The sequence below is a fragment of the Cinclus cinclus genome, chromosome 6, assembly GCF_963662255.1.
Source record: "Cinclus cinclus chromosome 6, bCinCin1.1, whole genome shotgun sequence".
In the NCBI taxonomy this organism is placed as follows: domain Eukaryota; kingdom Metazoa; phylum Chordata; class Aves; order Passeriformes; family Cinclidae; genus Cinclus; species Cinclus cinclus.
This window is the reverse complement of record NC_085051.1, coordinates 61,830,804-61,845,521: the sequence shown is the minus strand read 5'-3', so window position 1 is coordinate 61,845,521 and position 14,718 is coordinate 61,830,804. Positions and strand designations below refer to the sequence as shown.

Here is a 14,718-nt window from a genome sequence, read left to right as displayed (position 1 = left end):
GTAAAGCTGGCAGCAGTGAGTGAGCTGCGTGTGTTCTTACCTCTGCTCTCACTTTGTTGTTGAGGTCCAGTTCATCCTCAGGTTTCTCCATGGCAGAAACTGAGCTGTCGTGGGCTGAGTTATCATAGGAATTTCAAGCATTCTCCTTGTTTTCTTGTCAAAATAAATACAGTCATGGAATCCTTTAGGTTGGAAAACCCCTCTGAGTCCATGGAGTCCAGCCCTTCCCAGCACTGCCCCGTGTCCCCAAGTGCCACCTCCACAGGGCTTTAAATCCCCCAGGGATAGGGACTCCAGCCCTGCCCTGGGCAGTTCCAAGGCCTGACCACCGTTTCCATGAAGAAATTTCTCCCCATGTCCAAGCTGAACCTTCCCTGGCACAGCTTGAGGCCATTTCCTCTGCTCTTGTCACTCATTACATGAAAAAAATATACATTTCCTGTTCTTCTTACTTTGATCTGATTTCTATTAGTTTTACATCCCTCTTTCACTTCAAAACCTCTTCCATAACTTTTGTCTCAGCCTCAGAAGGATCCAATATCTTGTACTACTCCTTCATTAACTTAGTGTGTGTTTCAGTCTTCAGAGCTCTCCTTCAAAAAGTGCAACAAAAAAATCCCTTTAATCCGTGATCCTCTTACATAATATCTTGTATTTCAAGATTCTGTTTTCTCTGTGATTTTTGGGTTTTGTTCGTTTGGGGTGTTTTTAAGAGTTTGCTAAAGTGAGAAGCATGTTAATATTGTTGTTTCTGTATGTTCAATCTCATGTCAATCTACCAGTAATTCCTTTTTCTTTTTACTTTTGTCCACATGAAATCTCATTTTCTTAACTCTTCTGCTGGTTCTCCCCACTTCATCTACTCCCTCCTTTCAGATGGATCAATTTTGAGTTGTCAATAACCGTGGGTTTTGTTTGATTTTACAGTTTAATGTTATTTCCATAATTGCTGCTTTTATCCTTAGGATGTTTGGTTTGAACTCACTTTTTGAGATTACCAACTCCTGCCTTAGTGTTTAGTCCTCTCTGTGGTTTTCTTGTCTTTCCAGTTGCCCGTGGCTAATTCTTGCTCTCTTCCCACTTCAAGCACAGTGAAAATACATTGGTTCTGGTGAAAAACAAGGGAAATAACGTGGATGATTGGAGTACTGTGTTTGTGTGGTAGGGCCTGGCATCCCTAACTCGGAATGTTCTGGAGGATAATTACCCATGGGACAGCACCAGCTGCTTCCCATGGAGGGGAGAGGCTGTGCCAGGGACTGCAGGAGGTGGTGATTCCCACCCTGCATCCAAACAGCCTTATCAGCCTCACTGAGCATGGGAATGTTCTCCCTGAACTCCCATTCTCTGGTGGCAGCGCTCCTGTTTGTCCAGGTCCCTCTTTCTCTGTGTTTGGGAAATGTTCCGGGCAGCCACAATCCTCCCTGTGCTCCCCAGCAGGGAGCCCAAAACTCTGGGAATCATCTGTTCCCAAGTTCTGCCAGCTGCTCCAGGGCTCCTTGCCTGGCAGGGTTGCACCATGGCTCACCTGGGCTGATATCATGGGATCATCTTGTCTCTGTCCCAGGGAGCTGGAACACAGCACTGAAGTCATTGTTGTTCTCAGCGTGGGGCTGGGTGGCAACAGATCCTCAGGAGCAGGGAGTGGGCACAGCCCTGGGGCTGCCAGAGCTCCAGGAGCCTTTGGACACTGCTCCCAGGGTGGGATTGGTGGGGGGCTGGGCTGGGCTGGATGGTCTTTGTGTGTCCCTTCCCACTCGGGATATTCCTGATCCTGTGATCCCTGTGTGTCCCTTCCCACTCAGAATGTTCCTGATCCTGTGATCCCTGTGTGTCCCTTCCCACTCAGAATGTTCCTGATCCTGTGATCCCTGTGTGTCCCTTCCCACTCAGAATGTTCCTGATCCTGTGATCCCTGTGTGTCCCTTCCCACTCAGGATGTTCCTGATCCTGTGATCCCTGTGTGTCCCTTCCCACTCAGAATGTTCCTGATCCTGTGATCCCTGTGTGTCCCTTCCCACTCAGAATGTTCCTGATCCTGTGATCCCTGTGTGTCCCTTCCCACTCAGAATGTTCCTGATCCTGTGATCCCTGTGTGTCCCTTCCCACTCAGAATGTTCCTGATCCTGTGATCCCTGTGTGTCCCTTCCCACTCAGGATGTTCCTGATCCTGTGATCCCTGTGTGTCCCTTCCCACTCAGGATGTTCCTCATCCTGTGATCCCTGTGTGTCCCTTCCCACTCAGAATGTTCCTGATCCTGTGATCCCTGTGTGTCCCTTCCCACTCGGGATATTCCTGATCCTGTGATCCCTGTGTGTCCCTTCCCACTCGGGATATTCCTGATCCTGTGATCCCTGTGTGTCCCTTCCCACTCAGGATGTTCCTGATCCTGTGATCCCTGTGTGTCCCTTCCCACTCAGGATGTTCCTGATCCTGTGATCCCTGTGTGTCCCTTCCCACTCAGAATGTTCCTGATCCTGTGATCCCTGTGTGTCCCTTCCCACTCAGAATGTTCCTGATCCTGTGATCCCTGTGTGTCCCTTCCCACTCGGGATATTCCTGATCCTGTGATCCCTGTGTGTCCCTTCCCACTCAGAATGTTCCTGATCCTGTGATCCCTGTGTGTCCCTTCCCACTCAGGATATTCCTGATCCTGTGATCCCTGTGTGTCCCTTCCCACTCAGAATGTTCCTGATCCTGTGATCCCTGTGTGTCCCTTCCCACTCGGGATATTCCTGATCCTGTGATCCCTGTGTGTCCCTTCCCACTCAGGATGTTCCTGATCCTGTGATCCCTGTGTGTCCCTTCCCACTCAGGATGTTCCTCATCCTGTGATCCCTGTGTGTCCCTTCCCACTCGGGATATTCCTGATCCTGTGATCCCTGTGTGTCCCTTCCCACTCAGGATGTTCCTGATCCTGTGATCCCTGTGTGTCCCTTCCCACTCAGGATGTTCCTGATCCTGTGATCCCTGTGTGTCCCTTCCCACTCAGAATGTTCCTGATCCTGTGATCCCTGTGTGTCCCTTCCCACTCAGGATGTTCCTGATCCTGTGATCCCTGTGTGTCCCTTCCCACTCAGGATGTTCCTCATCCTGTGATCCCTGTGTGTCCCTTCCCACTCAGGATGTTCCTCATCCTGTGATCCCTGTGTGTCCCTTCCCACTCAGGATGTTCCTGATCCTGTGATCCCTGTGTGTCCTGTCCCACTCAACTTTCCATGATTCCAACTGCTTTCTGGGAATTGTTCTTCCTTTCCCTCCAGGTCTCTTTTTTTCTTCCTCTGCCAGGTCCTTGGAGTGGGTGTTATCTCCTCAGGAATGTGACACTCCTACACTTGGGTCAGAAATAACTTCATGGCAGTTTTGATCTTCTGGGATTTTTATTGGTGGTCTGGAAAAGTCAGTGTTGGTTCATTTTTCCAGCTTTTCCTGAGCAGGATGTGAGCAGGGCTCTGGACTCAGGGTTTGCTCTGTGCAGACACAAGCCCTGGCAGCTGCAGCTTGACAGGAATGAGAGATCCAGGCTGATTCCTCTTCTGTGGCGTTAATTCCCAAAAGGGATTCACCCCAAATCCTGCGTGCACAGACACTGGCTATCTGCCTTCATTATTTTTCTCCCAGCTTCACACATCTGGCCTGAAAACCATCACATTCTCAACTCTGATTCTTTGGAAGCACTTCCCACGCAGGGCTCTTTAAGGGATTTGGCATTATTTGGAGTAGTGATTTCCACCTGTCTCTCTCTGTGTTTATAGGATGCCCTCCCCCAAAACAACTGTTTAATGACATTTATCCATATAAAACATTAACACTTTTTGGAGGTTTGTCCCTGGCTTCAGATTCTCTGCATCTGATTTTGGTTGTGGCTCAGAGAAGATATTTTTTTTTTTTTTTTTTTTTAATGCCTGGTACCACACTGAGTTCTTTTATTCTGTGCATCCCTTTTCCTACAGCAGGTAACATTTTCCTTTTGTTTTTCCCCCCCACAGGCCAAAAGCAATTGAACTCCCATGAGAGCTGGTCCTTGTCACCTGAGGAGTTTGAAAAATGGGACAGACACTACAGGATTAAGGAAAGTGATGGGATAAAGGAGCCAGTATTGCCCCGAGTTCAGTTTGAAACCTTGGAGAACCTGGAAGAAGCATCAGTGAGTTCCATGCAAAGTTTATTTGACACAAGGCCTGAAGGGTGCTGGGAATAGCAGAGTTAACTCTGAATTTGAAGGAAATCTGTTGTAAAAATGCCTTTTTTTAATTTACATGTGGGTTTTTGAGGTTAAGAATTTAGAAGTTGGGTGTTTGAGGTTGGGTCTGTAAGTAAAAAGTTAGGTCTGTAAATTAAAAGTTTGGTCAATAAATTAAAAATATATTAAGAAGTCTCAGTATCCATTAAGTTCTGCTCCCGTTTTTAAGAATTCCATATACAGGATCTATATATATTCCATATTTAGGATTGTGTGTTCACAGGGTCCCAGGATGGTTTGGGTTTAAAGGGATCTTAAACCCATCTCATTCCACCCCCTGCCCTGGGCACATTCCCCTAGCCCAGGTTCCTCCCAACGTTTTTATTTTAGACCAGACTTAAACCTGTGTGAAAATGTTTAAATCCTTCTCTGTATTCATCGTCCCTGACAGAGAAGTTTTGCTGAACATTTCCCTGCTGAACATCTCCCTTCCCATCCCAGTTTTCCCTGCAGAAGCCCAAGGAGGGGGCAGTTCGGGAGCTCTCCTTGTCCGAGTGGAGAATTTGGCAGAATCAACCTCTTCCCACATCCCTGGTGGATCACTCGGATCGTTGTCACCTCTTCATCAGTGCCATGCAAATGATGGAGCTGATGAGGCACCAGCAGGTAATAAACGTGCCCAGGGGCTGAATGCACACTTAGAACAGTTTAAAAACAATGACATTTCAAGAAAAGCAACAATAACTGTGAACCGAATCATGTGTATTTAATTTTGTTTCCAAGTGCCTCCCACTGCTATGCTGTGATTCCTAATCTTTTCCACAGAAACTGTTGCAAAGAAGTGTGAAAAAACCCCAGCCTTAAATCAGTCTTGGTTTAATAGATTCCGCTATCCATTTGTGACAAAATGACATTAAATACAAGAGCTCCAAATGCCAAGGAGCAAAGCCACCAAGAGGGATCAGAGCTATTCCAGGAATTGGGAAGAGTTTGGTATTGTGTGTACATGAAAAGACTCCCAGAAGAGTCATGCAGGAACACATGGCATGTTTTAGGGCATTTATGTTTTGGGGCTGAGTTTGGTTTTTTTGAACTAAAAAGCAAATTGTTCCTAAGAATTAAGGAATAAGAGAAGCTAAACCAAAGAAACATGGATAGGAACTATATGGGAGATGGGAATTCTGTTTTCTGACAGGGATGGATACAGACATCCTTCTGGAAGGCACAAGGAAGGAGGTGGATGGAGGCTTCGGTGGTTCACCACATTGGATTTCCCTCCAGCTGAGCTCCCCAAATGTTGCCTTTCAGCACGTGGAAGTTTTTTTAGGTCATCAGAAGCTGTTGCTAAGCTGCCAGAGTTTCCTGAATAATACCAGGACTAATGAAGGAGGAGAATGGAGACATTGTAGTTGTGCTGTGAAAGGGAGGCTGGAACAGACCTGGCCAGCTCAGCAAAGCTTCTCCATCCCAGCCATTCCTGACTCCTCTGAGTCCCCAGCTGCAGAGGGACAGGGTGGGGATGGGGACAGTTAGGATTGTTCAGGAATTAGAAGGTGCCCCCTGAGCCTCCTTTTCTCCAGGCTGAGCCTCCTGAGCTCCCCTTGTGCCCCAGTGTGTGAGTTCCAGCTGGGTGGGAACCAGTCAGAGGTGCAGGTGTGGAGCTTCCTCATTTAGAGGAGGAATCCTCACAGGGTGTCCCTGCTGTGCCCAAAGTGCCCCCAGGAGCACAGGAGGTGACACAAGGGCCAGCACTCACCCTTTGGAGCCTCCCAGGGAGAAACAAAGCACTGCCAGGGCTGGAGTTTAAACTTCAGAGGTTCCTGGGCTCTTTCTTACACTGAACCAACTGGTGCCAGTGCGGGGACGCCAAAACTGTTCCAGCAAAAGGGAGGATGCAGCTTTGTGCTGATCTGATCTGATCACTGAGCCCTGCCACTGAGCTCTTGTCTGACAGTTTCATTAACATTCCCTGGAGTCATCCCTGCCTTCCCTGAGAGGCACTGACAGTGTTCCCAAGGCAGGGGATGTTCCCACTGGAATTCAGAATGTTCACCTGGAGGAGAGAAGGGTCCTGGGATTCCTCAGAGCCCCTTGCAGGGCCTGAAGGGGCTCCAGGAGAGCTGGAGAGGGACTGGGGACAAGGAGTGCAGGGACAGGACACAGGGAATGGCTCCCACTGCCAGAGGGCAGGGATGGGTGGGATGTTGGGAATTGGGAATTCCTGGCTGGGCCGGAATTGCCGGAGCAGCTGTGGCTGCCCCTGGATCCCTGGCAGTGCCCAAGGCCAGGTTGGACACTGGGGTTGGAGCAGCCTGGGACAGTGGGAGGTGTCCCTGCCATGGCAGGGCTGGCACTGGGTGGGATTTGAGGCCCTTTGCAGCCATTCCATGATTCTGTGGTGGAAGGGTTTGCATGGATGTGCTGTGCATGCAGGTTCTGCTATAAATATTCCATGGCTGATTACGCAGCTGATCTGGCTGACGTTCATTTACGGTGCTTAGTTAACAGAGGGGTTTAACACCAATACAGGTGAAAGCTCTTTCCTTAAACACCCAGGGGGGAGAACCTCAAACCACAGTTTTATTGATGATTTTCTTACTGGGGGATAAAACATAAAACCGGGGAAATCATTATTTTGCTGTGAATAACCAAATGATCTGGAATTTTCTGCTTAATTATACCTTGGGCAGAATTGAATTCAGAGTTTTGTCATGACTTAATACAAGCCAGCACAAGAGACATTTGTGTGGTGTTTTGGACGTTTTCTGTTGGAGAAGAAATTCACTGATGTGTGGCTTTCGTTTCCTTGTACTCATTCAGTGATTCAAGAAATTTGTATTTTATATAATAGCTTTCACAAAGTCAATTTTGAAGGTATTTTTTTTAATAGATGAAGTGAAAATGATTGGCCAAAAATCATATTTCTTAAAATCTTAGAGAAGAAGTTGGCCCAGTGAAAAGAAAACAAAAAAGTCAAAGAAGCCCCAAATGTGAGCCCTGGAAAAGGCAGATCCAGCAAAGCCTTTAATGCCCCGGGGGCTTTATTGCTACAGCAATGCCTGGGGGGCACATGGGGGGATTCACTGCCAGGGGGGTCCTTGGTGCAAAATGGGAACAAATCAAGTGGTCCTTCTGCAAAATAATTCAATCTCTTTTCAGCATTTTTTGCAAATGAAACTGTGCTGTTTGGGAATAAGGCTGGGCAGAGTAATCCTTTCAGTGAGGATAATTTTTGTGCAGGTTTCTCAGGGAAGTTCCAGTGCTTTGTTTTTCCTTAGGAGATGAGGAATGGGTTCTTTTCGTGTCCAGAGTGGGAGGGTCACTCTGCATCTTTCCCATTTCCAAGCTGGTAATTCACCATTCACAATTGGCTCATCCCAAGAAAAACAAAATAAATCCCAAACTCTTTGGGATTGTGTCAGTTTTTCACCCTCTGACTGCAAGCACCTTGGGAAGGGAACATCTCCTAAGGCAGGGGTGACCCTGGAACTGCTGGCTCTGGGAGTTTTCACCTGGCTGGGGATCCTCCAGATGAACTCCCTGCCAGCAGGGAGAACATTCCCAGAACACTCTGGAATCCCAGTGAACCTGAAAAGGCTTCCCAAGCTTTTGGAGTTTTAAACCAGATGTGTTCTGGGAGGAAATTTGGTGTTTTTAGCCAACTGGACCTTTTTTCTCCGGAGACCCTGAATTCAAAGTTAAAAATGGTTTAAGTAAGGACAATGAAATGGTTTTATCTGGGCTTTTTAGACCCTCATTGCCAGTAAATTCTCCCTGATTAAATTCCTCTTGTGAGATGTGTCAAAACTTCTGGTTCCAGAGAAGGTGGAAGGGTTTGGGCTGGTTTTTGGAGCCCCAAAACCTCAGCTCTCCAATTTTTAGTTCCTTTGAATTGCTTCTTCTGACCTTGTTGCCAATTTTTGTGAGTGCAAGCATTGACTGAGACCAGGGCTGGGTTGTTTAGACCTGGAATTGCAGGTGCTTGATGCTTTCCCTGGTGCTGGGGTTGTGCTCCCAGTGAGAACAGAGAAGTCCCAGTGATTTGGGAGTGGGACTGGGATTGGGATGGTCCTGCAGGTCCTTCCCACCCCAAAGCATTCCATGAATCCATGCCCTCAGCTTCCAGCTCTGCCAGTGCTAAACACAAAGAGAGCAGGGACATCCAAGCAGGGGGCAGGGCATGTTCTCAGTCACTGGGATTGTTTTTATAGAATCCAGGAATGGTTTGGCTTGGAGGGACCCTAAATCCCAACCAGTGCCATGGACAGGGACACCTCCCACTGTCCCAGGCTGCTCCAATCCTGTCCAGCCTGGCCTTGGGCACTGCCAGGGATCCAGGGGCAGCCACAGCTGCTCTGGGCACCCTCATTTATTTCCTGAAGTTCTTGAACATTCACCTCTTCAGCCTCTTGATTGATCCTGTTCCAATATTTGCCAGGACACATAGCTGGGATTTTGTCATCATCTTTCTTTTTAGGGATCTTTGGCTGTTTTTATTGGGTGGCAGAAAGCAAAACCCAACAGGATGGGCAGATCCATCAATAATGTGCTGCCATTAGGGAGAGAATTATCTCAGTTTGGTAGAAGGAAATTGGGATTTCTGCGTCCCTCAGGCTTCTTCCATGACTCAACTAAATAAATTTTTAAAGATCATCTCCTGTAATACAATTAAACCTCCAAAACCAAGATTTTGACCGTGCTTCTTCCCCTGAAGTGTGTTCTGGAAACGGAGCAATCACGGAACAGGGATTGATTCTTCTGCTCACTCAGCAGTTCCTGGAAGGGGTGATGAGTAAATGACTGCCCTGAGCTCAGGGAGGGGAGCAGGGCAGTCTCAGGGCATCACAGCTGGGGGAGCTGGGGGCACTGATCAAAGCAGCAGTTTTGGTATAACATGGAAAAGATGAAAAAGAAAAAACAAACTCTTAGGATCACAGAAAGGTTTGGGTTGGAAAGGAGCTTTGAGCTGTTCCAGAGGAGAGGAGGGAACGGGGAGGTTTTGAGGAGCAGCATCTGCTCAGCCACAACACACCAGAGGGGAGAATTCTACATGGTTTCACTTCCAGTTAAAGGAGTTTTAATTGTTAAAAATCCACATTGTAGCTGTCCACAGGTTTACCTCCAATTTTCAAATAGCGACATCACCAGGGTTTCATCAGGCAGATGAATCTTGTTAGAAAATGTTCATCCAAAGCAGCTTATGGGGAGAGAGGGGGTAATTCCAATTTTGGCACTTGATGCCTTAAATTTAAAAACTGGCAAACAGAATGGGTGTAATTACACAGAATTACCCATTAACAGAACGGGTATATTTCCACATTGAAAATGGAAATTTGAATATGCTGAGTTTACTTTCCCATTCCTACTTTCTATGCTAAAATATATTTTGTTTTTGAAGTGAATCAATGACTCCAGGCAGGGTCATTGATTGAGTACAATAATCCCAGAGTGATGCTGTTTTCCTGCTCCTGACCTATTTTCTGAGGAGCTGGTACACCCTGGAACCCTCTGAGTCAGAGGGGAGCTGAGCAGGTAATTTAAGGTTCCACAAGTTGTGCACGTTCAGGCCAAAACTTGCTAATTCCAAATGTGCCCTTGCAGTGCCTGAGCACGAGCTGCCCTGGCTGGGACACAGCATTTTGGTCAGGAGGAAGTGTTTGGAGTGGGATTGTGCTGGAGGGTTTGATCCTGGGAAGTGGAGCAGTTACACAACCCTGGGAGCCCCAAGCAGGTCACTGAGCTCTGGCCTAGATGCTAAATTTGGCTGCTGGGCTGTTCCTGGTCCCAGCACTGCCAGCATCCAGTGGGGCTCTCAGGGGGGTGTGGAGGGACCTGGGGACATTCCTGGGAAAATTCCTCACTGGTCCTGCTGCCTGTGGCAGAATCCCACAGTCCCAGACTGGTTTGGGTTAAAGGGACCTTAAATCCCATCCCATTATCCCATCCTGTTATCCCATCCCATTATCCCATCCCATCCCATCCCATTATCCCATCCCTTTATCCCATCCCATCCCATCCCATCCCATCCCATCCCATCCCATCCCATCCCTTTATCCCATCCCATCCCATGATCCCATCCCATTATCCCATCCCGTTATCCCATCCCACCCCTGCCATGGCAGGGACACCTCCCACTGTCCCAGGTGCTCCAAGCCCAATGTCCAACCTGGCCTTGGGCACTGCCAGGGATCCAGGGGCAGCCACAGCTGCTCTGGGAAAGTTGGTTAGTTTGGGGTTTATAGGTTTTATTTGAGTGGGTTTGGATTTGTAGGTTTTGGGGGTTGTATTTTGTTTGGTTTTGGGGGTTTAGTTTGACTTTTGGGTTTTGGAGGTTTTGGAGGTTGTGTAGTGATTGGGTTTGTAGATTTTGGGAGGTGTAGTTTGATTGGGTTTTGTGATTTGGTGTGGAGGTTTTTGGGAGTTGCAGTTTGATTTGGTTTGGGTTCAGAGGTTTTAGGGGTTGTAGTTTTGTTTTGTGTTCGGAGGTTTTGGAGGTTTTCAGAGGTTTTTCTGTACTTTGATTAATTTTGGGTTTGCAGGTTTTGAGGGTTGTATTTTGATTGGGTTTGGGGTTTGTAGTTGGAATTTGTAGGTTTTGGGGTTTGTAAGTTTTGGTAGTTGTAGTTTGATTGGGTTTGGAGGTTTTGGGGTTGTACTTTGGTTAATTTTTGGGTTTTAGGTCATGGTGTTTGTACTGTGGTTAATTTTGGGGTTGTAGGTTTTAGGGATTGGAGTTTGGCTCTGGGTTTGTATGTTTTGGGGGTTGTATTTTGGTTAGGTTTGGAAGTCGAAGTTTGGAGGGTTTGGGGTTTGTAGTTTGAGTTTTGGGGTTGTAAGTTTTGGAGGTTGCAGTTTGATTGGGTTTGGAGGTTTTGGGGTTGTACTTTGGTTAGGTTTGGGAGTTGGAGTTTGGAGGGTTTGGGGATTGTAGTTTGAGTTCTGGGGTTGTAAGTTTTGGAGGTTGGGGTTTGTTTTGAGGTTTGTAGTTTGATGGGTTTGGGGTTGGTGAGCTTTGGGGGTTGTACTTTGATTGGTTTTGAGTTTGTGGGGTTTGAAGCTTGGTTAATTTTGGGTTTGAGGGTTGTAATTTGGTTGGGTTTGTAGGTTTTGGGGTTATACTTTGGTTAATTTTGGGTTTCAGGACAACATCAGGCCAAGCCTGCTCAGCACTGCACTCTCAGAACTGGGTAGGGTGGGCAGGGGCAGCACCTCCTCCTGTTTCACTCTGGCAGCTAATTAATCCTTAATCCATTTAATTTCTGTCTTATTTGTGTAATGCTGCAATGCCTGAACTGAGCTGCTGTGCCAGGGGCAGTTGTTGCTGAGATAAGCCCAGGCAGACCCTTATCAGCCCTGGTATTGTCACCCCACTGCTCAGGTGACACTTGGGCACTGAATTGGAACCAGATTTGTTGTTCCTCTTGGATTTCAGGCAAAGAATTCCATGTCTTGAGCCTGTGTTCTGGCCAGGCTTGAGGAAAAGGAATTATTTACAACCTGCCAGATCAAAATCATCCTTTAAATTCTTTTCCTCACTGTTTTTGTTAAGCCTTCTCCTAAGGCAGCTGGTGTAGTCTGGGGATCTCCTTGGAGATCTTTAGTTAAAAAATCCAGATTTGGAGCTTCTTTGGGTATCTTTACAAATGGATGGTTTAACCATCAGCATCTGTGTGAAATTGGTGTTGAAATGATGATGGTGATTAATGACAAAATCTGTTAATAGTGCACACCTTGCTTGCCTGCTGCTACCAGACAGGATCCCTGACCCTGTTAGAGATCAGTCTTCAAATTCCTGGGAGGTGGCTTTGGATCCTGCTTCCTGAAATACCTTCAGACAAGCCAGTCTGATTGTAAAAGTCATTTTTCTCACCCTCTGTAAAGGTACCTTGTGTAACTTCAGGGATTAAGGAGTGCAAGGATTCATCTTCCTGAACTGCCAAAAAATAATTGTTCTGTTTGGATCCTGCCTGTCCAGGTCCACTGTGCTTTTCCCAAGTGTGTGTTTAACAGAGCTGGCTGCCTTTTGAACAGCAGATTTATAGACATCCATGAAAAATTAATTCAGAGTCTGTGGGAAGTTTTTCAGGGGAGGAAAACCTTTGTCCCTCGTTTTAAATCTGGCTGTGAGCAGCCCTGGGTGTGTCTGTGGTAACCTGTGCCCTGTGTCCCCAGGGAGACTGCAGCTATGAGCAGGAGCTCCAGCCTCACCTACGGATGGAAGATGTGAATATTCCAGGGAACAAAAGGCATCTCTGCACGGCCAACCCCCTCTGGAAGCAGAGAGCTCGCTGCTCCAGGAAAGACCTGGCAAAATCAAAGCCAAAACCATTCCCAGCTGAATTGGATGATAATGGGAGTGAGTTCTTTAGCACCTTCAAAATAACCAAAGCCAAGGCTCCCAGAAGAGCTCGTGGAGTCAGTGAGGAAGTGCCTGTGTCAGCTCAGGATCCTTCAGCCCCTCCCTCAGGAGCAAGGCTTGCTGTGGCTGGACACTCTGACCCGGGCAGTGACGAGGACGAAGGGCTGGAGGTGACATTTGACCTAAATGCATTTATTGACCTGTGTGACACCAGTGACAGCCCTGAAAGCCCTGCCAGTCCAGCAGCGCAGGAAACCAGCCCTGCAGGGAAATCCTGTGGGAGGATCTGTGGGGATTCAGGGTACGAGACATCCCCCGTGGCCTCCGACCTGTTTTATCTCCCCGAATCCTGCAGGGATTCCTTCACACTCCTGCCACCGCCCCAGGAGCCCCCGGGGCTGGAACAAGCACTTTCCCGGGTGCAAAGGCTTTTGTCACAGTCCCCTCCCTCTGGGGATGATCTGCAGGGTTTGGAGAGCATGATGAGGGATGAAGGAACAAGATCTCCTTCCCCAAAAGTTCTCCCCAATGGTCACTCAGAGGCACTGCAGGACAGCGTCTCCCCTGCATCCCCAAAAACTGATCCTTCACTGCTGCTCCTGGAAAACCCCAAAGTGACAGTTCCCAGGGAGTCCTGTGCCTCAAGAAGTCCCTGTTTGTCCAAAACTGTGTCATCTACCAAGGCTGCTGCTGTTGAAGAGGAGCAGCTCTGGAATGACAGCTTTGATGGCCTGTTTGACAGCGAGGAATTCCCTGAAATCCCAAACAGCGCTCCCAGCACGAGCCACCCGCTGACAAACTGCCCTTCAAAGGAGCCTTTCGTCCCCAAGGACACTGCAGAGGCTGCCCTTGAAGTTCCTGGTGAGGAGCAGAGTCTCTATTTGTTTGAGGATGAGGCTGGTGAGGACATGGGCGAGGGCAGCCCCACGAGCACTGAGCCTCCAGCTGGGACAGGGAGGGAGCCAGGCAGGGAATCGTCCTGTGTGAGAATTCCCAGGGAATCCATGGGAACACCAGGAGTGCACGATCTCTACGACTGCTCCCAGGACCTGTTCTCTGTCACCTTCGACCTGGGCTTCTCCATCGGGGACAGCGGGGACGAAAGCTCGGAGGGGAGCAGGAATGCTGATAGCCCCAAAGCGAACGGGGCCCTGGGGAGTGCCCCGGGGGCTGAATCCACTGAGGGTGCAAAAATATCCCTGGGTGATGGCTCCAGGCTGGAAACCTCTCCAGGATGGGACTGCAGAAGGCTGGAGAGAGGGGACACGTCCACAGCGTTGTCCTTGCAGAGCAGGGGCAGGAGTGGCAGGGAAGGGAGGGAGGATGCTCCTGCTGCGGGGTCTGTCCTCAGGTCAGGGGGCAGCAGAACAGGAATGGAACCCCCTGAACCTTTGCCTTCAGCACTTCCCACCCCTACAAGCAGGAAGGGTGTGAACATCAAAGCTGTCAGAAGAATTCCTATGAAAGTCTTCTCCAATGCCAGGGAGCAAATTCCAAAAGTGTCTCCTGTAGATGTAACCAAAGAAAGCCCATGGGGGCAGAACTTTGGGAGATCAGCCATGGGCTGCCCTTCAGGAAGGACAGAAAACCTGGAAAACACCAAACCCCGTGGATCCTGTGGGTCTCCTGCTGCAGGTAAGGAATTTGGTGGGACAGGTGTTAGACCTTCATGGTCAGGAAATAGGATCCAGTGTCTTGGAGCCTTGCTTTGGGTTTATGGCTGAGCTGGGAGGGTTGAAAGGAAGAGGAATAATGGCTGTGGTGCTGTAAGTTGGCTCAATGAGGGGACATTCCCTGTGTCCTGTCCCTCCATCCCTTGTCCCCAGTCCCTCTCCTGGAGCCCCTTCAGGCCCTGCAAGGGGCTCTGAGCTCTCCCTGGATGCTTCCCTTCTCCAGGTGAACATTCCCAGCTCTCCCAGCCTGGCTCCAGCCCTGCAGCAGCTCCGTGGCCTCTCTGGCTGTGAAGTTTGCAGGCCCCGCTCGGTGCTGTCACAGGTGTTTGTGTCACAAAGTGCTGCCACAACTCTGGCTCCTTCTCAACTTTTAACAGCTGCTTCTCTTGGTTGGCTGCTTCCCTTCCCTTCTTCTGCCCCTGTGCTGCCTGGGGTAATCACTTCCCCCCGGGGCTCTCCAGGAAAGCAGGATTTATTGTCCATCCCAGCTGGAGATGATCTC

General features: G+C 48.6%; 1 protein-coding gene across 1 annotated transcript in view; it reads left to right on the top strand.

Moving 5' to 3' along the window:
- The window catches only part of FANCM (FA complementation group M), a 55,718-nt gene that overhangs the window by 33,553 nt on the left and 7,447 nt on the right, over positions 1 to 14,718 (top strand). Inside the window, exons 12-14 of the mRNA XM_062495104.1 lie at positions 3,991 to 4,148; positions 4,698 to 4,850; positions 12,357 to 14,178. Of these exons, the coding sequence (XP_062351088.1) occupies positions 3,991 to 4,148; positions 4,698 to 4,850; positions 12,357 to 14,178 (2,133 nt within the window). The remainder of the gene's footprint in view (positions 1 to 3,990; positions 4,149 to 4,697; positions 4,851 to 12,356; positions 14,179 to 14,718) is intronic.